At 40.5% G+C, this 21192-nt stretch overlaps 3 protein-coding genes across 5 annotated transcripts; 1 reads left to right on the plus strand and 2 right to left on the minus strand.

The window, feature by feature from the left end:
* Positions 1-675: 675 nt before the first annotated feature.
* On the minus strand, positions 676-5704 carry timmdc1 (translocase of inner mitochondrial membrane domain containing 1). The gene is made up of 8 exons (XM_086283930.1): positions 5541-5704; positions 3881-4233; positions 3469-3634; positions 3174-3262; positions 2859-2926; positions 2537-2615; positions 1335-1445; positions 676-1251 (listed from the first exon to the last, which is right to left on the minus strand). Exons 2-8 carry the CDS (start codon positions 4210-4212, stop codon positions 1101-1103), a joined length of 996 nt encoding a protein of 331 aa, XP_086140056.1. The 5' UTR covers positions 4213-4233; positions 5541-5704; the 3' UTR covers positions 676-1100.
* Positions 5705-5951: 247 nt separating this feature from the next.
* Positions 5952-12705, minus strand: poglut1 (protein O-glucosyltransferase 1). The gene is made up of 11 exons (XM_086282965.1): positions 12574-12705; positions 11400-11490; positions 11066-11209; positions 10814-10949; positions 10590-10711; positions 10041-10100; positions 9795-9894; positions 9545-9603; positions 9010-9177; positions 7952-8008; positions 5952-7858 (listed from the first exon to the last, which is right to left on the minus strand). The coding sequence occupies exons 1-11, from the start codon at positions 12644-12646 to the stop codon at positions 7702-7704; spliced, it is 1167 nt and encodes a 388-aa protein (XP_086139091.1). The 5' UTR covers positions 12647-12705; the 3' UTR covers positions 5952-7701.
* Positions 12252-20668, plus strand: LOC147302277 (calsequestrin-2-like). Of its 3 annotated transcripts, none has more exons than XM_086282964.1 (12): positions 12252-12370; positions 13431-13611; positions 15974-16058; positions 16168-16268; positions 17712-17820; positions 18509-18582; positions 19084-19214; positions 19308-19353; positions 19490-19544; positions 19649-19749; positions 19881-19955; positions 20037-20668. In XM_086282964.1, the coding sequence occupies exons 2-12, from the start codon at positions 13480-13482 to the stop codon at positions 20250-20252; spliced, it is 1125 nt and encodes a 374-aa protein (XP_086139090.1). In that variant the 5' UTR covers positions 12252-12370; positions 13431-13479; the 3' UTR covers positions 20253-20668. The 3 variants fall into 3 exon arrangements, with proteins under 3 accessions (XP_086139090.1, XP_086139089.1, XP_086139088.1); XM_086282963.1 differs by lacking the exon at positions 12252-12370 and adding an exon at positions 12530-12738; XM_086282962.1 differs by lacking the exon at positions 12252-12370 and having other exon boundaries at positions 13131-13611.
* Positions 20669-21192: the final 524 nt, after the last annotated feature.

The following is a 21192-nucleotide window of genomic DNA, read 5'->3' on the forward strand; positions in this document are numbered from 1 at the left end:
CAGTTACTGAAGACACATCTCTGTTGTATTCTGTACTCACTCATGCAAAGCCATCAGCAGAGGGCGCTCAGAGCCCATTTATGAAACATACTTCACTTGCTGTCATTCTATCAACAAATTACTCAGCAATCATTCATATTTTCATTTTCAGAAGTCATGTTACTCTCTCAGAAGAATTAAGAAGCTGATGGGAGGATCCATGGGAGGAAGTGGGTGAATACAGCATGTATTCACTTGTCGATCCATCCCTCAGATGCAGTATAAATGTAAAGGAGCTGCAGCTTCATTGTGGTTATTTGGGATAATTTTATATTTGAATCCAATAAGGTTTTTAATTTGAACAAATATGATGCTAACACTTTCATTCCAGCAGTAAATTAAGTCTGGAAAAGTCAGACTTGCATTGTTACTCCAACCTAAATGGTTAAAAAAAAAAAGAAGAGAAATCTATTAACTAGTTTCTCGTTTGAAGCGTTTACCTGAAGCTCTCTGAGCTCTCCACATCACAGACTGCTTCTATTGGCTGTCCATGTGCACGTCAGCAGTCACTGCTGCATCCTGAGCCCCAGCTGTTGCTGTGTCACATCTTTTTTACACCAGGGGCCGAGGCTTTGGTTGACCTAGTTGCTGAAAAGCCCATAAGGCATGGTCAAAAGCAAACTACAGATTACACACAGAGAGAATGAAGTGTTTTGTAGCATGAATTGATATTTATTGGTTTGGAGAGGAGTCCGTTTCTTTCTTTCTTTCATGTGGTTTTAATAAGTTGTACGACCAACAATGCTGACTTTGTGATTTCAACCACGGGACATACTGTGTCAGTCAACTTCAGTATTAAAAGTACACAGAAGCATCACATCAAGTCCACCTTAACCTTTACAACACCAATGTGGACTAAGTGGCACAAATCAGATACTGAATATTTGAAAGTCTTAAAATCCTTTTCCTGTATCCCATGTCACATTTAGGTGAGCTCTTCGTTGGACCTACTTTTCTTGTACAACAGCATCATGAATTCATCTGAATCGGTTTCCATTCAGTAAGAGAACGTTTGTATTTTCCAGATTCCAACAGATAGCAGACAGTGAAGGCAGCCATGCTCACTGTCCACTTGAGTCTTTGACTACATCCTCATTCTGTGGTAGACTGAGCAGTTCCTGGATCCTCTGCATGTCCTTATTGGTTTCCTCCACCTGAGAGCTCACATTCAAGTTGGAAATCAGCTCATCCGTCAACTGCAAACGGGCTGTCCTTTTATTGAAAACACCAGCTCTGATTAACCAAGAAGCATCAGGATAAAATGACACTTTGTATTTATTTGTGATAGATCTTACCATTCTGCAAGCTTGTGCTCATACAGTTCCCTGCGCTCTCTCCTGCGCCTCTCTCGGATCGTCTCTCCAGTCAGGGACTGCAAGGCAATGACCAGAGCACCAACCGGAATCCTGTGTAGAAGTCAGTGTGTATAACTAACTGTGATGCACACCTTTACACTTTTACACAGATCAGTTCATCAGATAGTCTATGTTGTATAACATAAAACATATCAGATGCCAGTTCAATGGAAGCATCGACCCTGTAATAACTTCCTTAAACAGTTTCTACAGCTGCTGCGGCCCAGCTTCTCCAAACCCTCCGCACTTCCCACTCACACCTCTACGACATGAATAAGGAAACCATAATGGTTAAAGATCTGGAGCGTGATGTGCTTTGCAATTAGCTGCCTGCTTTCATGCCGCCCCTTCTGCCCCAGCTACACCTGGCGTAGCCGTGGCTGGAGCCATTTGCCCACATCAAATGCTCCAGGTGGCTGGCCACTGAAGCAGACAGTGAGAGGAAGAGGAGGAGGGAGCAGTGCTAGTGGAGGGCCAACTGGAAGTATGGCTAAGCCATTATGGAGTTGACCACAGGGATGATCCAAACTAGACCCTCCTCTGTTACACCATCAAAGGCAACACACTCAATTTGCAGTTATACAATCTGCATTTAGCTGTGTGCGCTCAGCTGAAAGGACGAGCGAGGCTAAAGTGGGCCAGGCTGTGAAGATGAGACAGAGGATGAAGCACCTCCAAGTCTACATCAGACCACGGTAGAAGGACACAAGAGGCTGGAATAACACCGATGGTATAAAAGGAGAAGGGCAGCTGCTGCCTTGGCCCGTCTCCTTGGTTCAGTACCCAAAACACTGTCCTCTGTGGTACACGAGTCCCTCTGGCACCACGAGCAGATTTGGAAGGGAGTGGGGAGGAGGAGGGGGGAGGTTCAGCTGGGTGACAGAGGGTTGCTGGGAGGGGCGCAGCTGGCTGCCAGAGTGCTCACTGACTTCGAGCACACAGGCATGAATGTAAATACACACACACATACACGAGAAGGCATGCATGCATGTCAAAAAGTAAATACACAGCATCTGATAATAGAAGTCAGCTCAGTACTGAGGACTGAGCATGTTCTATTACATCAGATGGAAAAAAAGTTTAACATGCACTGTTGGGACTGGAAGTCAAAGAATTCTTGTAGAAGCAGAAGCCAGCCTTACCCCAGCACTGCTCCGATCACCGAGCCCGCTACCAGCCCTCTCAGGCCCAGGTTCAGTCTGAAAAGGCCTACAGTCACAGCTGCTCACATACAGAGTTTCATCATTTCAATGTGCAGGAATTTGTACTGGACATGTTGAAAGAACACTTTTATTGTCAAGCAATAATTAAACATAGATTCTGGGTGTAACTGAACAGACGTGTCACATTTTAATATCATCACATACGGTCCTATTTTAGTGGGCATTTATTATAGAAATAACTGAAAACAATCACAGTTGGAACTACAACCTGCAGGCGCCCTGATCAGATCACGTGACTCACCTCCAGCTGCAACATACTGGCTGACTGCGTCTTTGTCTTGGTACACGGAGAGTCCCGTGCTCACAGAACTACACAGGGAGAGGAAACACACACGATGTTGAGTCAGTGAGGCCAAAACAAACTGACCGAGGTATGCTAGCAATGTTAAAGCACTCGCATCCAATAAACATCTGCACATTGTTTATGTGACATTCAGCATTCTGTGCATTCTCCTGTTATTAATACTCCAGATCCACAAGCTGATTTGACCCCTTGTAAAAGTAACACTACACACACTTTCCTCACATGCTCCACCTGTTTTTTGTTTTTGTTTACCTGAACAAGGTAACTATCACAGCCACTCTCCAGCTCCATCTCCATCCATATCTTATAAACCCCCGGATAGCTGCATTGTGTGCTGAGCGCTGACAGACAGAACAGGCACAGACAGACTTTTACTTTTATTTGCAGCATTATTCTCAATGCTCCACTTCAGACCCCATAAATAATAATTCAATTAAATAAGAAACTATGACATCACAATATTAAAGCTGAACACAGACATCATTCATGGAACATTTGCACCCAAAACCACAGCAGATATGGTTTTAAAGGCACAGATTTCACTTACCACTGCGTCCACACGATTAGTGTATAATTCTGCCTGGCTGACTTGGATATATCTCTCCCTGGCGTGGCGAGCTGCTGGCAAGCCCCCATAGACAAAGCCTGCAAGTGCACCGAGAGCACTGCTGTTTACAACATTGGTGATCTCCTCTGGGTATTTCTGAGTCACACTAAACAGGGACGAGAATTTTCCTTGTAAGTTTAAAGCCAGTAATGAGTGAACTTGTTACATTAGAAGCCATTAGAGCAAAAAGCCATTGAAAACTAAAGGATGCTGCAAGTTTAGTTAAATAATCTTAACTCATCAACTACATGATTCACGATGAATTCGACACCACAGTGTCTACATATACACAAAGACCTTTTCAAAAACACCAAGACACAAACAAGTGAAACAATGTAACAATAAAACTAACTCTCTGTCAAAGAGATCTTTGATGCGCTCCCATCCCGTGCTCGGGAATTCTGGCTTCCCGATGTTTTTCGGGAGGCTGCTGGACGAAGGGATAGCTACAGGAGCAGTACTGGTGAAGGAAGAGGATGATGAGGAGGAGGAAGAGGGCATCTGTGCAGGCTGGGCAGCAGCCACATCAGCTGCGTGAACCCTGGGGAGCAGAAAGCAGAAGAAAGGAGGCCTGGCACGCTGGATGAAGCCCTGCAGTTGGCCGGTGCTCAGCGTGCCCTGAGGGGCTGAATCTGCCAGTCGTCTCTGCAGGGCAACGCTTGTCCTGCGTGGCTCTGGATGCATCACGCTTCAGCTGCTGATGTGCTGCAACAGGGAGAAACACATGGTCACGGGCTGAGACGCCACACTCGCCGCCTCAGCTCAAGCTCCATCCTCAAAACCAAGAGCCTCGAGGCGAATGAAGGCCTGGCAGTGCTGCACAGGCTGTTTTACTAAGCAGCTGTTGAATTCTACAGTCCTATCAACAGAAACTGGGAAAATAGGACTTTTTTCCTCCCCCAACTGTAAAACACACTATTGATCTCTCAGAGCACAAAACCTCAGATCTGCTAATCAGGATGTGTCAACTGCTCCGGGGTCAAAGGTAAAAATAAAAGGTCACAGTGACCTTATTCTGCCTGAGATTTTTTTAACCAGAGCACAAACAGTAAATATATAAGGAAATATTCACATTTATTGAACCATCCACAGTAGAAGAAATAAGATTATGAGTCTGAGTCTGTTTGCACCAAGGCGCGAAACAATCAAGCTGTATTTGAGAGGAAACAATACTATTTTACAATTTTGTTTATCTAAACAATTTGAATGAACCTAACCCTGTATTTTCACTCCTGCTGTAAGACTATGGAGTGGCCACTCAATGACACAAACTCTGATGGCAGCAACTCAGTGCATTCAGGCATGTGGATCCTGACCTGCTGAAGTTCGAACTCAGCATCATAATGGGGAGGAAAGGGTGGTGTGAGTGTTTTAGAAACTGCTGATCTACTGGGATTAGAAAGGTAGATTCCTCTGTTGTGTCAATATGGACCAAAGTTGTTTCCAGCACCTTTGTGAGTCAATGTCACAAAGAATTGAGGTAGTTTTAAAGGCAAAGTGGGTCCAACACAGTTCTAGCTGTTGTATCCCCTCAGTAGGGAGAAAAATGGCTTTGGTGATTGATTTGATTGTGTTGTTTTAACCCAACAAGGCAGAATATTTTTAATAGCATTTAGGCTGTGTTCATCTGAAATGGGTGTTTGTTTATGCAGAACCTTATACTGAGGACTATTTGGATTATTTCTGGCGAGATTTTATTAATAACAATTAATATATTTTTTTTAAAGCCAGTGTGCTGGTGGATAAGTGATGCCACATAACGCTGTCTCTTCATACAGTGCTCCTGTCAGGTCAAACTGTGCATGTGCTGTTGCTCAAGCTAACACCGCAGCAGCACGTTATTTATGACAAACAGCACAGTTTTACGTAACAGCTCCCAAAACGCGACACCGGTTTTCATTGCGGTCGGTTTTATGCTCCTCGTTTGTTCAAACACTGGTGTGCAACAACCCCTCGTATGGTTAGCATGCTGTTAGCCTCTGACACATCACAGCAGGTGCAAAACAACTTACTTGAATCCCTCTGAAATGAACCGCTTGTTTTTACAAAGACGTGCCGTTCCGATTAATGTACGAAAATACAGATATTTGTTTTTCATAATGCCCTTCAGAAGAGCGCTTTACTATAGTTCCCACATAGTCCACCGGCGTCCAAACCTTTCACCCCGGCCAAGACTTACAGCTGAAAGACTTGAAAATAGCGCCGCCTATCGCTGGAGGACTAACACAGTTGCTGTTACCGTTGCTGACACAACCGGGTGGTTTAAGTTTATGATGGGTTATTATTATATAGTTATTTAGTTAAGGGGTAAAACCTTAACTAAATACAGCGGGCACACGTGAATATTATATATACATACATACATGTACAGCAAGAGACAAAAACAAAGACAAAAGCGTGACAAAGACAGTGTTAAAAAGTTTTAACCAGTTTATTGAGATAAAAACAAACACTATGACCAGACACATCATCTCAGCTTCTTTTTTTCCTCAAATAACCGAATACTACAACATATTCAACATGATCATGTATCAGTTACATCATCTATAATGTCTTGATTTCAAGGCAGCTTTATCAGAAATGGTAAACAAAGTGGTTACTCTGAATATTATTGCTCACTGCTGGCACTTTGTGTAAAAGAAAGTGTCCTTCTATCTATGTTCTAAAATCGATGGCGGTGAAATGTAGACTGATATAGCTAATGATTTGCATTATCATGAAACTTAGTAAAAGTCTAGAGTTTTTCCAGTTGCCCAGTAGAGGGCAGTGTAACAAAACTTATCTTTAGCAAAGCTTTGCAATCAACTTCACTGGTGGTAAAGAAGAAACTCTACTACCACATGATCCTCAGACGTTCATCTTACCAGTTTTAGCCACTACTTTAATGTCTGGTAGGTGGACTACACATTATTTTCTGTACTAAACTGTACTAAACATAGATTCATTTAATATCAAACTATTTGTTGTTCATTAAATTGTTCCAACATGGTAAACCTGGTATCCTTAACTACCACTTGATAATTACACATCTTTTGTAAATATCTGAACACCTGTCGTCCATTTCCATTACAGCTTTCAATGACTTAAAGACAGGAATGCATTATATTTCCATTATGATCCTTTCCTGGAGAATTAAAGTTTTAGTTTCAATAAAAACAACTGTCAGACCAATCTAGGAGCCCATCAGTAGGAGTAATTGCTCTTTTGCTCTCTACATGGACAAGTTACCTGCATGCAACCAAAGTTTGCTCAAAAACCCAGATCTACAACTGGACAACAAAACACAAACCAGAAAGCTTCTAGTACCAAAATTCTTGCCTCTCGCCTACAGAGTCTAAATATTCACATGTAATCTAGTTATAAAAGTTACTCCCAAACTGATATCCACCAACAATCCCTTGGATTTTCCTTTACATATACCCTTTACATTATGATTTCCACTAACCTTGATAATGTCACTATAATATAATCAAAATAACAATCACAGCTCTAACTTTTTGACAAATAAAAATAAACTGATGTATAAAATAATGGATTGCCTCTTTAGTGGCTTAAAACATGCGTTATAGTTACGCACTTGTGCTGGTTAGATGGATAACAGGCGCAAAAACAGTCGTCACATCTGGAAGTACTGAACTCATCAAACCAGAGTGATCAGTAAGGACTTTGGCACATAAGCCCCCTAGTGGCACCTGAAGATTCTTGCATTGCATTCTTGTGAAAGATTCTTTCACAAGAATGCATTGATTGAGGGATCCTTAGTGTAATCTTGCAAATGCTGGCTCTTTTAGAGAGACGTGTCAGTCACGTGATCTGATGGAGGAATATACACCACAGAGAAACAGTGTGCACACTTTCCCCCTCTTTCAAAAGATACTAATAGAATCTTGTGGGCACAGATTAATTACTGGCAGCATCTACAGTCAGCTGCTTGTACAGCTGTGTAATCTAAGCCCACTAACTGGTGGACATGTGGGTCATTGTGTGGTCCACACTGGTCTCAAACACTGTAATAAACACAAATATATGAAGACAGCGTTAAAGCGTCAGACTTCAGATCAGTAAATAAAACCAGAATACTAACAACATGACACAGTGCTGCTTGAAAAGAAACCGTACGCCCTGGTTCAGTTACAGTCAGAATCTTCACAGTCTGGTCCCACACAGTCTGTCTTACAGCTCTGTTTTGCTGGCTCGGTGGACTATCTGGTTGTAGCTGTTCTTTCTTTGGGGTTTGTAGGTGAGAAGCTGGCTGAACATGGTCAGAAGTCTTTCCCAGTAGCAGGAAACATCTTCCATTTGCAGGTGGTTGAGGATGAATTCCTTCCCCCTGTAGAGAGGTTGGGAAGCAGAAAAGTCACGTGATGCTGGGAGAAGGTTATCGCAGCTACTCCTGCTCAATCATGAAGTTCTGATCTCTCACCTTGTAGCCATTTCCTGCGCGATGGCATCGTTCTCTTTAACAAACTGGAGCAGCTCCCTGAGGACACAGAGTGCAGACACATTTATATTTGCAAATTCTTCCTTACTTGGCAAATAGTACTCCTGGGCGTGCATAGAATAGAGATATTTCAAAATAAAACATGAAATAAAATAACAAATAGAGTTTGAGAGCTCACTTTAAAATCCCCATCCAGCCTTCTTGTCAAGCTCTCTGGTTTGCTACAAGCTATTAATTGTTTCACCAGCTTGTTGGCATTTATCCAAACGCTTTGGCTTGAAATATACAGTCAGCGTATCGCTATATGTTCACGGATGCAATTAAAATGTGTAAATTTGCACATTTACCTATATAACAAATTATTATTGTGTGTCATCAGGTTTAAATTGTCAAAGCTGGTTGTAAATACGTTCCTTTGTTCTATAAAAGGAATATAAAAGGCCTCACATTTTTAAATTGGACAACAGACAGAAGGCTACACACACACTGTATAAAGACTCTTTTTTTCCTCCATCCACGAACACAAGCTGCCATCTTCTTTTCTAAACCAAAGGGACGTCTTAACAAATACATTTAAACAACAAAACTAACGATGCACACACAGACTTCATCCACACGTCTGAGGACTAGAGATGTCACGATACCACTTTTTTATGTCCGATACCGATATCATAAATTTGGATATCTGCCGATATGAATCCGATATAGTGTATTTTTAATCAATAAAACTGTTTTTTTAATATCTTGCTGCATTTTGTATAAGTTCATACTGAAGTTTAAAAAAAAACAAAAAAACACTAAAGCTATACCACAGCCACAGCCGCTCTATCACGTGACGCATACTGCTCGACGTGCTAAGGTTATGAGCTGAGTTACGCCGTGTTGCAAGTTTTGTGAGGTGCTTTCGTGATATTTAATGGATCGGATTACATTTTTTATTTCTCTCCGATATCCGATCCAGTAATTTAGGTCAGTATCAGACCGATACCGATAGTAATATCGGATCAGTCCATCTCTACTGAGGACACAAGCTGACCTACCTGAGATCCGACAGATCCTGCCTGACTGGGATGTAGTGGACCCAGGGCTTGAGCTGAGGGTAAAAGAATTCCTGCCATTCGTCTCCCACGTGAAACACCAAGGAGCCGCACAGGAAGAGATGTTTGAAGCGAAAACTTGCTGCTACACCACGGAAGTTGAACAAATACCTGCAGGAGATTGGAAAGAAGTCATCCGTTAGACTGCATGGCACAACAAAGCTGCTGTAAACTCAGCTATAAGACATGTCTTTATAAATGCTACTTTTGGCTGTTCTCATGCCACGAGGGTGTCGCCACAGCACCTGCAGCTCAATCCTTCTGTTTGCAATAAGCAGCCAATCAGAAGGAAGGTGGTTTAAAGAATTGGAGCTAAAAAGCCTTGTTTCAGACAGGTCTGCCTTTCATTTTATCCTCTAAGGCCCAGGATTTCAGGAGGATCATTCTGATTTGTAGATCACACAGAGCTGGGAAAGAGTATAATGGTTCCTCTTTAAATATGAATGAAATACAGGCAAAGTCAAGAGAATGAGCTCACTTGTATTTGCAGTGATCTACCAGGGGAATTTCCTTGGCAGGGGGTCTCCCAAGAGTATCCTAAAACGCAGCAAATACAAAAAAAGTCATTTAAAGTCAGTCTGATGGATTCCACTGTAAAAGTGACTAATATGTCCTATAACAATGAAATGATCGTATATAAGCAGGATCAATTTAAAAAGAATCTTACTGATTTCAGATTATTGCAAAAGTCTGTGAGCTCAGTGTGGTGTGGTGTCAGTGTGATTGACCTTCTCAGACTTCCAGGCTTGGTTCTTTGTATATTCTGCATCTACCAGCTCTGGAGCTTCTCTGGACAGAAGGATGAGAGGGTCGCGCTCAGGGCTGGTTCTACCAAAGAAAGAGCACAGTCCAGAAGACATGATTTAGGGTCCTACAGCTAGCTACACATATGATGTAAATGTATATGAAAAGAAAAAGAATAAAAAGAATTTCCATAGAGAGTTACACAAAGTGAACATCTTCACAACACTGACCTGGAACCTCTGAAAAATCCTTTAGACTCTTTCTTCTTCCATGGCCACTGTGCTGCAGAGCTAAAACACAACACATTATTAGCAGTAGTACTATTAGAAATGTTGTACGTTAAAATCAACATTTTTTATTTAATATAGAAAAGAGTGAAGATATTCTTTTAATAAGGATATGAAAAGGGACCACCTAAATGAATTCAAAGTATGGAGAACAACAGGAACAGCTCATGATCCGAGCCATACCACATCATTGTCAAACACGGTGGGAACATTGTGATGTCATCAGTATGGCTACCAGTGGAACACCAGTGTTCATTGATGGGACTGCTGACAGAAGCAGCAGGATTCCTCCAAATGCTGGAATATTATTATATTTAAGATTATGGTAGTTTGTCCAATTCACTTTGAGCTTCAAAAAATGCAGGACTGTGTATAAAAGTGACCGCAATTTCTAAATTACATTTCTAATTTCTTCAGTGCACATAATTGGACAATGGTCCAAACTGTATGTTCACTAGTCAGCTCCTCCCCTCACTAAAGTGCAAACCTTACTTTTTAAGGTCATCCCTCATCAGATCCCATCTTCCCAGTCCGGTGGGGTAAATGGGCCACACAGCAGGTCCGCCTTCCCAAAATGTCCATGCTGGGTACATGATGTCGTTGTAGTCTGAGGTCTACTTAAAAAACAAACATCCACATTTCAAGAACACTTACTGCACTTAATAATAGTAATAACACATCCATGTGTACCTCAAAAACACTGCCCACATTCTGACCTTACTGAAAGAGAAGACTGGCAGGGTTGGCTGCACCCAGTGGGGGACTTGAGGGTAGTCTCTCACATTTACAACCATCTCTAAGTCAGGCAGCTTGTCAATCACCTCCAGTATGAAGTGCTCCACCCCACTGCACCTGAAAACAGGGAAGTGGCCCACATCATGTCATCGATACAACTACCTGATGTTCAGACAAGTAACAATGACTTGTATCTGATCAATTTCTAAAAATCACACCAGGTCCTGCTTTACCTAGCAGGGAACATGCAGTTTTGCTCCCTGTACAGCTTGTGTCCAATGATCTGGTAGTGGGTTCCCACTCCTCTCTGAACCGTAGCAGCCATGACATCCTGTGAAATCCCCCCTTTAAAGGTCTGCAAGTCATGCTGTAGGACACTGAGACAGACGGCAAAGTTCATATTATGCTTTAACTTACACAATGGGAATGAAGCAGTAAACATGCATGTGATCAGTATGTCAGATACTATACGTAGATCTGACACTTATTTCATAATAAAGAGGTTTCTAACAGAATGATCTTTTGCCTGGATTCAGTTCATATGCAAGAAAGATAAAGTGCACCAACCTTAGGTGGCAGCTACAGTTGACAGGTTCACATGGAGTGTACCCTTTAACAGTATCCGATATCCTTTCTTTAACTTTCTTCCACTGGTTGCCTGAAACATCACATATAAATGGAGATTTTGCTATTTTGTATCACATTTAATAGAGTCAAAATCATTCAGTAGGTCACAAAAGAGCCCAGCATCTAAAAAGAACTGCAGGCCTCACTTGACTCAGTTAAAGTCAGTGTTCTTGATTCAACGGGAAGAAAGCGAGTGGGCAGAAATGGCTCATTGCTGTAATTGATGGAACCATAAATTCTGCTCTCTACCAAAAGATCCTGAGTGACAATGTCTGGCTGAAGCACACCTATGCAGCAGGACAATGATCCAGTACACACCAGGAAGCAGGAAGTGTTGTTTGCCAGTCTGCCAACAAAGGAAATATTTAGGGAAGAACAGACGTGTTATTTTTAATGTATTGTATCTAACCAGATTCGCAGCTGCCTGTATGCCCTTTTTGTTTTCAGTCCCTTTTACTAATAACAGTTCAGATGTTCATTATTAATTTTAAAAAAATCTACAACACAGATGTGTGTGATATTAAATTTGAAGAAACTTTGAAATATGAGTGGACACCTCGATTGTGCTGTTAAAGTTTGTAGCATATTACAATCTTAGGCTTTATAAGGGCTTTACAAGGGCTTTATAAGGGGCTGAGAGCTTACTTTTGAGCTTCCCTTTGCTTAAGCCAGAGCATTTGCGCAATCCGTTAAGAGTCAACACACGTCGATGGAGTCTAAAGAACAAGGGAAAACCTACACGCGCGGCTGTTTCGCAGTTTGCAAGTCTCTAATTTACATAGAATCAATGTATTTGTGTAGGTTAGGTTTTTTAGAGCAAGCAGACCATACAGGTTAACAGCACTTCAAGTAACTCCTGCACGAAAACACTCTGTCATGTAATGGCTCGACTATAAATTATCGTACTGAATGTGAGTGTGAGAGAAAGAGCAAACTCTTACCCATCATTCATACCAACCTAAAAGTTAGCTGCTGGGCTAGTTAGCTAACACCGGTGAATTGATGGTTGCCTATAGCACCAGAAGTCATCTTAAAGAGCGACGGACAAATAAAAGCTCACTAGTTCTTTTTTTATAACAAATTCAAAAGGCGTAGGTGTTTAAAAATAGATTACCTGAAGCACCGGCCAAACACGCGTGAAAAACTTGCACTACTATTAAAATCCTCCACAACCAAAACCACTCCATTTCCCCTCTATCCTCCAGCTTTGTCTGACGAGGAGAATCTGCGCCGTTGTTATCTGCGGTCCGCTACTTCTGGCTGGGTTACAGTCATTACGGTAATGCTCGCAGTGAAATTCATTTGTTCGTTACCGTAAAGCTTAAAACACTGAGGGATTGTTGGTCTCAAATCTTCAGTTTAATAGATAGATAGATAGATAGATAGATAGATAGATAGATAGATAGATAGATAGATAGATAGATAGATAGATATTAGAAAGTTATTTACAACATAAGGCATGATTTTCAAACGTACAAACACTGCCACATAGGTAATGACGTTACTGATTTAGTGGTTGATAAAATCACGAGTTTATTTCAAGGGCATGAACAGCATCCTCATGAATTATTATCCGTCAAATGTGCTCAATATAATGAGTTTCTCCATCACAGAGAGAAAAGGAGGAGGAAAGAGACCCTCCTGAGATTTGGGCAGTAAGTGACAGAGAGAGGAAGAGACAGAAGACAGGTGGAGAGGGAGAGCTATCAAAAGAGGGCAATAAAAAGAAGCAGGGGGTCCAGTGAAATATTAGACAGAGTATTTCAGATTTGCTGGAGATATAATAGAGATCAAATCTGTGGATGAATTGCAGATCTCATTCATAGCCAATTTCTTCAAGTTTGGTCTTGAGAGGATCTTGGATTTTTATTTTTTATTTTTTTGCAAACACATCCACACCTGAACAAAAATGCAACACATGTGGCTCTCTCTTCTATCTGGCCTCTGCCTTAACCTGGTTTTCCTTTGCAGTGCCGAGGAAGGTCTAGAGTTCCCCAATTTTGACGGGAAAGACAGGGTGATGGACATCAATGAGCGCAACTACAAAAAGGCTCTGAAGAGATATGACCTGCTGTGCCTGTTCTACCACGAACCTCTGCCGGCCAACAAGGGTCTTCAGAAGAGGTTCCAGATGACAGAGCTGGTGCTGGAGGTGAGAAACTGGTTGAGGTTGGGTATGTGTCACAGACTGCAGGGCAAGTGGCTCGGTGATGATATTCATTGTGTGTTATAAAATGGAGTTAACTGTGAAAGGAAAGTGAGAAATGTGGAAGTATAATGATGTAATCTACTTTTTTATAGAGTTTTTTTTTCACATTTTGATAAGCATTAAACAGAAAGGCTAACTCATGTGGTTCAGGCGTTAATGCTCCATAAAGAATTCTTTCTGATGATGAATTATAACATAAAGTGCCTTCTCTGCTTGAAAAATTAGATTTGGGAGAAGCAGTTATTAGGATTGCTGATTCGTTTTGTGTTTATTGACCAGTTGATCAACAGTTGCTTTGTGGTAAAAAATCACATTTCCAGAAGCCTTAGCAGTACTTAGCATTCTAACATACTAAACATATTGCCTATGAGGATGATGGTATTCGTATTTAGGCCAAAGACCAATATAGAGCCTCACACATTAGCTCTGTAGCTTTAGACCACATTGGATAGGCAAAAAAATATATCCCAAGGTGAATGTTAATCCCTGTTAACCCTATTCCTGACTCTAAGGGGGTCACTAGCGATCTGCTGGATGTTACTATCATGAAGCTTCATAAACAATGAACTGGTTTTGAAAACTCTTTGCAAAATTCATTGCTCCTGAGTTTTTCAGGTTTGCAAATACCTGGAAGCTATGGGAAATGTATCACCACTGATCAAAGAAGACATGAGGAAATGAGAGATGGATCTGTTGTGGCATACCGGATGCTGAGCTATAGCTCAAATCCCTGCAGATTACATTCTGCCATGCAAAGTAATCACTGATACTTTCCGTTCTAGGAGAAATCAGACAGCGACTGCCCCATGTTTCCTCTGTCTTCTTGAAGTATAGACTCTCTCCTTAGACTGGATCTATGTTTTACCTGTGCACACTCTTAACTGGCAAGCAGTCCTTTTAATCCCATTTTGTGCTCTCCGCTGTGGTTTACATATATCCAGGGATTGTTTCTAGGTCATTTTGTTAATTATAGCTTGTTCCCAATTCTCTTTACTACCTTCCTTTGAACTAGAAATCAGAAGAATTGCTCTCACACTCCTTTCCTTCTCATCTTGGAGGCATTTTTTATTTGTTAGTATTCACCTTTGGCAACATTTTCAGTTTCACATTTCTGTCATGTTTCGTGCACTCTTGGAAAGCAGAAATACACAAAGTAAACCCCCTCCTCAGTGGTTTTCTAAATCTGTTATCCTTCCTCAACAACTGCAAGCTGAAAGGCAAGCAGTCCTGACTCACAGCTTCCTCCTAACAAGAAAACTCCACAGGGGGCTCTCAGTACACAGACATCTTGGTAATGAAAAGATGTATTGACGAAGACGGCTGCAGCTGTGGATGTCGGCTCAAGTACACAGCATAGAAGTCAGAGCTAAATCAAAGCAATGAGGGTGTTCACACCAGTGTTTCTTATCTCAAGGTTTACTTACCAGGTGGTTTTAGTCCACACATGTCCACACTGTACAGTTTTATTTAAAAGTCAAATAAAAAGTCACCAACTATTATTTAATTTACCAGCTATGCTCTTGCGTCTTGCTCCCAGTTGCCAACACTGGTGTTTTACTGCACCTATTTCAGTGTCGAAGCCCCTAAACTGGCCAAAAGCCTCCCACCAAGAGCCGAGAGGAAGTACTCTCTGGCTACAACAATATCCTGAAGGTCACTATGAAACTTGACCCAGATTTGTACTTAATATTGACCTAAACCATAATCTTTTCCTAACCTAAATAACAAGGTTTAAATCTCAATCTGCTGCTGTTAGTATGGCTGAGGGTGTCACATGTGTTTGTTTGTATATGCATAACTCCTTACCAATCACGATGGTGACCTCTGTGATTTTAGAAAAGAGACAAGATTTAGAACACGATGAAGAGATTTCAGAACATGAGGTATTTTGCCATTACTGGATAGGACAGTGCAGAAAGTAGACAGGAAGCTGGAGAGAAAGTGAGGGGGATGACATACAGGAAACCGTCTGGGACAGACGAGTAGGCCGGGGTTTGACGAGCTGCTCAACCAGGTGAGCTATAGCAGCACTCTCAAGTCAGAATGTGGCAGGTGAGTTTGAAGATGAGGATGAGACAATCAGCTTCAAAACAATGGTCCATCCTGTATGACTGCCAACTTGTTGCAACAAGGCCCGACACAAAGAGTGAACATTAAATCTCATTTTTAACGTTTCATCCTAGATGCCATTCAGAAAATCATCCTGATTAGGTGATGTTCCTGATCTAGGTTTTTTTTAAAGTGTGTTTTATAGAGTATTTTAATAGAGTCACAATACTGAATGAGTTGTTGTTCTTGAACACAGCTTACAGCTCAAGTCCTGGAGAACAAAGACATCGGTTTTGGAATGGTGGACTCCCAGAAGGATGTCAAAGTGGCCAAGAAACTGGGTATGTACTGCATCTGTGTTGCTCTTGGCTTATCCACTCCTATGGGTTTCTTATACCATTTTACTAGTAATGTATTGTTTTGAAAGTGTTGGATCTGTTGTCTAAATAGGACTGGAGGAGGTGGGCAGCTTGTACGTGTTCAAGGACGACCGTGTGATTGAGTTTGACGGGGAGCTCTCAGCAGACACTCTGGTGGAGTTCCTGTTGGATGTGAGTAGTAAAATCTGATGCTTTTCAGACGGCAGTTACATTACCCACAAAAACAATCAATCTTAGCCTCGTTAATTAGTTGAATCCCTAACATATCACAACTGCAACATCAATAAGCTCTTCAACAACACACACATTTTAGTAACCGTCATCTGTACCTCATATAAAAAAATGCACTGTAAACTAAGTTATCAGAAAAGTTAAGGCAGCGACACAACTGCTACAGGTCCCTTTTGATTAGAGTTAAATCTCATATACTTTTGATGATCTAACTGATTTTTCATTCACATTTCCCACAGGCTAAGATAAATTACCATAATATTAAAAGTAATGAGTTAATATAAAACTCCCTTTTACTCAACATTGTTGGAGTTCTTTTTGTAAATATAAGAAGGTTCTGCCTTACTTTTGTTGTGCAAAAGTTTAGTGGAGACAGATTAAAGTTTGCAGAACTCACTAAGAAGCCTGTGCCATCTACTCAGGCTAAGCAATAGCTTAACAAGCCCCTTCACTCATGGCATCACAGCTTCTATCTATCTAATATGGATCAAATATCTATTACGCACAATTAGGTCGACGCACTAATAATTTTGCCAAATAATAGCATCTTAGTCAAATCTATAAGCTCTGGAATCCTAGAGCTTTTTCTTCTAATATCATAGCATCCACTCAGTAAGCTGTATTATTAAAAGACAAGTGCGAGCTAGAGCTGACTAATAGATTTCCTTTGGTTTTTGCTTTTACTGCTCTTCCTGCAGGTTTTTTTTTACTCTCTTTATTACTGCATGTGCAATATTCTCTACATTAATTCAGTCCTATTGACTATCAGCACATGCACACATTCACATTTAAACAATGCAACTGACGACAGAGAAATGTTACCTTTAAGAGGTGATTACTACCTCAAAATAGTGCAATTTGTTAAAAAACAAGAACTCCAATTTAAAAATATGAAAACTATTTTTAATTAATTTGAGCATTTCGGTTTACACGGCATATTGCACAAGATATGTATTTTAAAAGAACAGTGAATAGGGCCTTAATTGGGCCCCTGCTTCCTGATACATTTACTTCATTTTTATCTAAACTACACACTTTAAAGTTTTTAGGACTGCATCATGCACAAGTTCAGCATTATTGCTTTGCATTGATTATTGACTGACATGTATATACCTTCCAAGGTAGGTTTAGCGCAACAGTTACTTTTAGGTAACAGTACCCTGTATTTCAACTCTGTTAGGTGGATTATATTACCATGGCATGAGCCAAGCTAGCTGTTTGCTATCTTCAGTGCTAATGCTAAGCTAATCAAAGCGGCATGTAATTATGAGTCCACATTAAACAAAAGTGCATGAGACTGGAACTGATCCAACTATACCAAACTGATTAAGTTACCTAAGTAATGACTAACATGTTTTCCTTCTGTGTTATACTGCTCCTTAGGTGTTGGAGGACCCAGTAGAGATGATCAATAATGCCATGGAGGTGCGAGCCTTTGAGAGGATGGAGGAAGACATCCGCCTCATTGGTTATTTCAAAGGAGAAGATTCATGTTAGTTTAGCATCAAACTCATATGTCAATATAATAATAACAACAATAATAATAATGGATTGTATTTATATAGCACTTTTCGAGACCCTGGAAGCGCTTTACAATTCTACTATTCATTCACTCTCTCTTTCAGTGTACCATAAAGTTGTTTTATTGTGCTTCAGACATGTTAATGGACTATAGAGGTTGATGGAGATATATTTCGTATAGCCTTACTGGCTGCTAAATGAAAACCTGATTCTAGACTTTGCTAGTCTCACTCAGTCTCATGACAGCCTTTAAATAGCTTCTGGCTCCTCGTCTAATAGGTCAAACTGCAATTATAATTCTTCTCACAAAAAAAGGAGAAAAAGTGAGGCAGGGAAGATACTATCTGGCCAATACGACGGTGGCACAAATTTTCATTATGAAGCCTATTTCTGTCCAGATATAGGTCGGTCCCTGGCGGTGACCTTGTTGGGAAGAGAACTAGGATCGTGTTACAAGTTTATAAAACTGTATTAAGGGAAAGTTGGTTACTGGGATGAAGATACCAGAATCTGATGAGAAATTGAATGAAGAAGCCTTTCACTTCTTGCCTTTCTCATCACACCATCACTATAGAATGTCACTGCTGAACTTCAGCTTTTGTTCTTGTCAATCTCTCTCAAATTTATTTCCAGCTCTCATTTTTGTTTTTGTTTTTTAGATTTCAAGGCTTTCCAGGAAGCCTCAGAGCGGTTTCAGCCTTACATCAAGTTTTTTGCTACATTTGATAAATCTGTAAGTCTTAACAGAAAATATACTACACTGTACTTTGTTTTACAGTAACATGCACCATAATTACTTAAAACACACTAACCATAATAAATTAGAATATTGACTTAATTAAATGCAACTTAATTTCTGTGTGTAAATAACAAGTAGCTTGTTAGCTTACTTTTGCAAAAAGCTAGCATGGCTATATTCAAATGCATCAAAGTCTAGCTGCTAGCAGCTCTGAAATTCACTATTTAGCGCGCTACATAGCATGTCACCTGTTGTTTAAAGTATGTAAATTAATGTTAGTGTTTGTTTTTTGTTAAATCTGATCTCTTAGGCTAGCTGTTTCCAATCTTTATCTTCACATCGCTCCTCAAATATACGTTTCCGAAAAAGACTGGAGATAGCTAATTTAGTTGAAACTCTTGATTAATGAGCTTCACTTCAAACATTAAAAAAAAAACATGAAAACCACCCCTAAAACATTGAAGTGACATCTTGGCATTTAACTTTTTTTTTAAGGTAGCCAAACATCTTTCCCTAAAGATGAATGAAGTTAATTTCTATGAGCCATTCATGGAGGAGCCGGCCATCGTGCCTGGAAGACCTCTATCCGAGATAGACATTGTTGAATATGTAACCCAGCACAGAAGGTTAATGTTATTTTTTTTTCAAGTTTTATTAAAAAAACTTAAAATTTCAAGCATTTCTTTGTGTGAGATTTAATACAAATGTGCTTCTTACAGAGCTACTTTGAGGAAGCTCCGGGCTGAGAATATGTTTGAGACATGGGTGATTGTTTGGTCTTATTAGAGCAGATGAAAGCAGAAATTACATAGTATACAAGCACTTTCTTTAAATGTATTGAAGCCAACGTTGAATTCAAGCTACTAATTACTCTAAATCTTTAAATTCTTCCCATCTGTAGGAAGATGATATGGATGGAATACATATTGTTGCCTTTGCTGAGGAAGAAGATCCAGGTGTGCAGCTGTAATTCAGAGCTTTTTATTGTTTAACATTACACTTATTTTTCTTGATTAGAAACTGGAGTTGAGTTCAGATAACTTTGTTGTCTCTTCCTTAGATGGCTATGAGTTCCTAGAAATCCTGAAAGATGTGGCCAGAGACAATACCAACAACCCAGAGCTGAGTATTGTCTGGATCGACCCTGATGACTTCCCTCTGGTTCAGTCTTCCTGTTTAACCAAATAGTTTTTAAAATGATCCCTTATAAACAATTTCTACACAGGAAAATTCTACCATTGTTTAAATGCAGAAAATGTCTGAAGTTAGCTTGGTTTATCTTGTCCTGACAGTTGACCACTTATTGGGAAAAAACCTTTAAGTTGGACCTGTTTAGACCTCAGATTGGTGTGGTCAATGTGACAGATGTAAGTAAAATATCAAACTCTAAGAAAACACCAAAATAAAGACTTTAAAGACATTAAATGTTGTGGTTCTCTGTTTTCCAGGCAGATAGTGTCTGGCTGGACATGTCCAATGATGAGGACCTGCCCACTGCAGAGGAGCTGGAGGACTGGATAGAGGATGTCCTGTCAGGGAGGGTGAACACGGAGGACGACGATGAGTCTGCTGATGAGCCCGAAAACCCTGACAGCTACATCACGGAAGACAGCGATGAAATTCATGACCTAGATGAAGGAGATAATGACGATAACTACAACTGACCCTCAAAGCTTTATATCCGTGCAGATCAGACCTGAACTAGCTTGGAACATCAGAATATGAGATTGTAGACGAATTCAGATGTCTCTCTTTTTTCCTAATGACTTTAAAAATGCTAAATTAAACAAATTCTAAAACATAGATGGTGTAGATGTTAGATGTTTTTGACTATGGTTGTAAAACCAAAGTAACAAATTAAGAGATGCTAAGACATCCCATGAAGCTGACAGGAATTATTCAGTACATTTTTGTGTGTTTCTGACTCATGACACGTAGTGATTTGACCCGCATTTTTAAAATACAACAACAACAAAAAATTATTTTTAGCAACTTTAAGGTTTACGTGACCAAGATAGCAATGGCAACTTCTGAGTGTATGCATGTCTGTGAAAATAAATGTCAACCATTAAAGCTCAAACTGTTTCTTGTGACTCAATGTGTTAATATTATTTTATAAATATAAGATTTGCCTCAAACATGCAAACACATGCATATCCTTCAAAGTTGTGTCCTCTACCAGAGGCCTGGGAGCTTGAGGGTCCTGGTTTGGTCCAGCTGGTTAGCCATCATTAGTTTGTCTGTATCTGGAAGTCTCACAGGACGCAGTCATTCTTAACCACTCTAGGGGGCGTCTCCCATTTTTACAGATGTTTCTGTATACTATGCTAACCACTTGGTTGCCTGTTAGCATCTTCCACCCTTCTGTATCCTGTCTGAGCTGGATCTTCACACAGTGTGCACCTGGGTCTTGGTGTAGTAAACCCCAGCCTCTATCGATCTTGTGCTTAGAACTTGTTCCTGTGCTGACATGATTATTGCCTCTGTGCTGTTTTTCAGTCCCACTTTGTCCAGACATTGGTACACTTTTTGATATCAGCCATTTCTTCTCTCTGCTGGTGGTTTATGTCCTGCAAGGGCCCATCCTTCCATGACGCTTCTTCT

The sequence above is a fragment of the Aulonocara sp. 'chitande type north' Nkhata Bay genome, linkage group LG23 (genome assembly GCF_057382095.1).
Source record: "Aulonocara sp. 'chitande type north' Nkhata Bay isolate Kocher_YH1m ecotype deep benthic linkage group LG23, A_spYH_male_GT1.1, whole genome shotgun sequence".
NCBI classification, from domain to species: domain Eukaryota; kingdom Metazoa; phylum Chordata; class Actinopteri; order Cichliformes; family Cichlidae; genus Aulonocara; species Aulonocara sp. 'chitande type north' Nkhata Bay.

Coding starts and splice junctions, on each gene's coding strand:
- LOC147302277 (XM_086282962.1), top strand. CDS start 13,369: ATGCAACACATGTGGCTCTCTCTTCTATCTGGCCTCTGCCTTAACCTG. Junction 13,612..15,973: donor TGACAGAGCTGGTGCTGGAG/GTGAGAAACTGG, acceptor TCTTGAACACAG/CTTACAGCTCAAGTCCTGGA. Junction 19,750..19,880: donor ACCCTGATGACTTCCCTCTG/GTTCAGTCTTCC, acceptor TTGTCCTGACAG/TTGACCACTTATTGGGAAAA.
- poglut1 (XM_086282965.1), bottom strand. CDS start 12,646: ATGGAGTGGTTTTGGTTGTGGAGGATTTTAATAGTAGTGCAAGTTTTT. Junction 11,491..12,573: donor GTGTTTGGCCGGTGCTTCAG/GTAATCTATTTT, acceptor GTGATGTTTCAG/GCAACCAGTGGAAGAAAGTT. Junction 9,604..9,794: donor AAGCCTGGAAGTCTGAGAAG/GTCAATCACACT, acceptor GCTGCGTTTTAG/GATACTCTTGGGAGACCCCC.
- timmdc1 (XM_086283930.1), bottom strand. CDS start 4,212: ATGCATCCAGAGCCACGCAGGACAAGCGTTGCCCTGCAGAGACGACTG. Junction 2,616..2,858: donor CCAGTATGTTGCAGCTGGAG/GTGAGTCACGTG, acceptor GTATGTGAGCAG/CTGTGACTGTAGGCCTTTTC. Junction 1,252..1,334: donor GAGCACAAGCTTGCAGAATG/GTAAGATCTATC, acceptor TTTCAATAAAAG/GACAGCCCGTTTGCAGTTGA.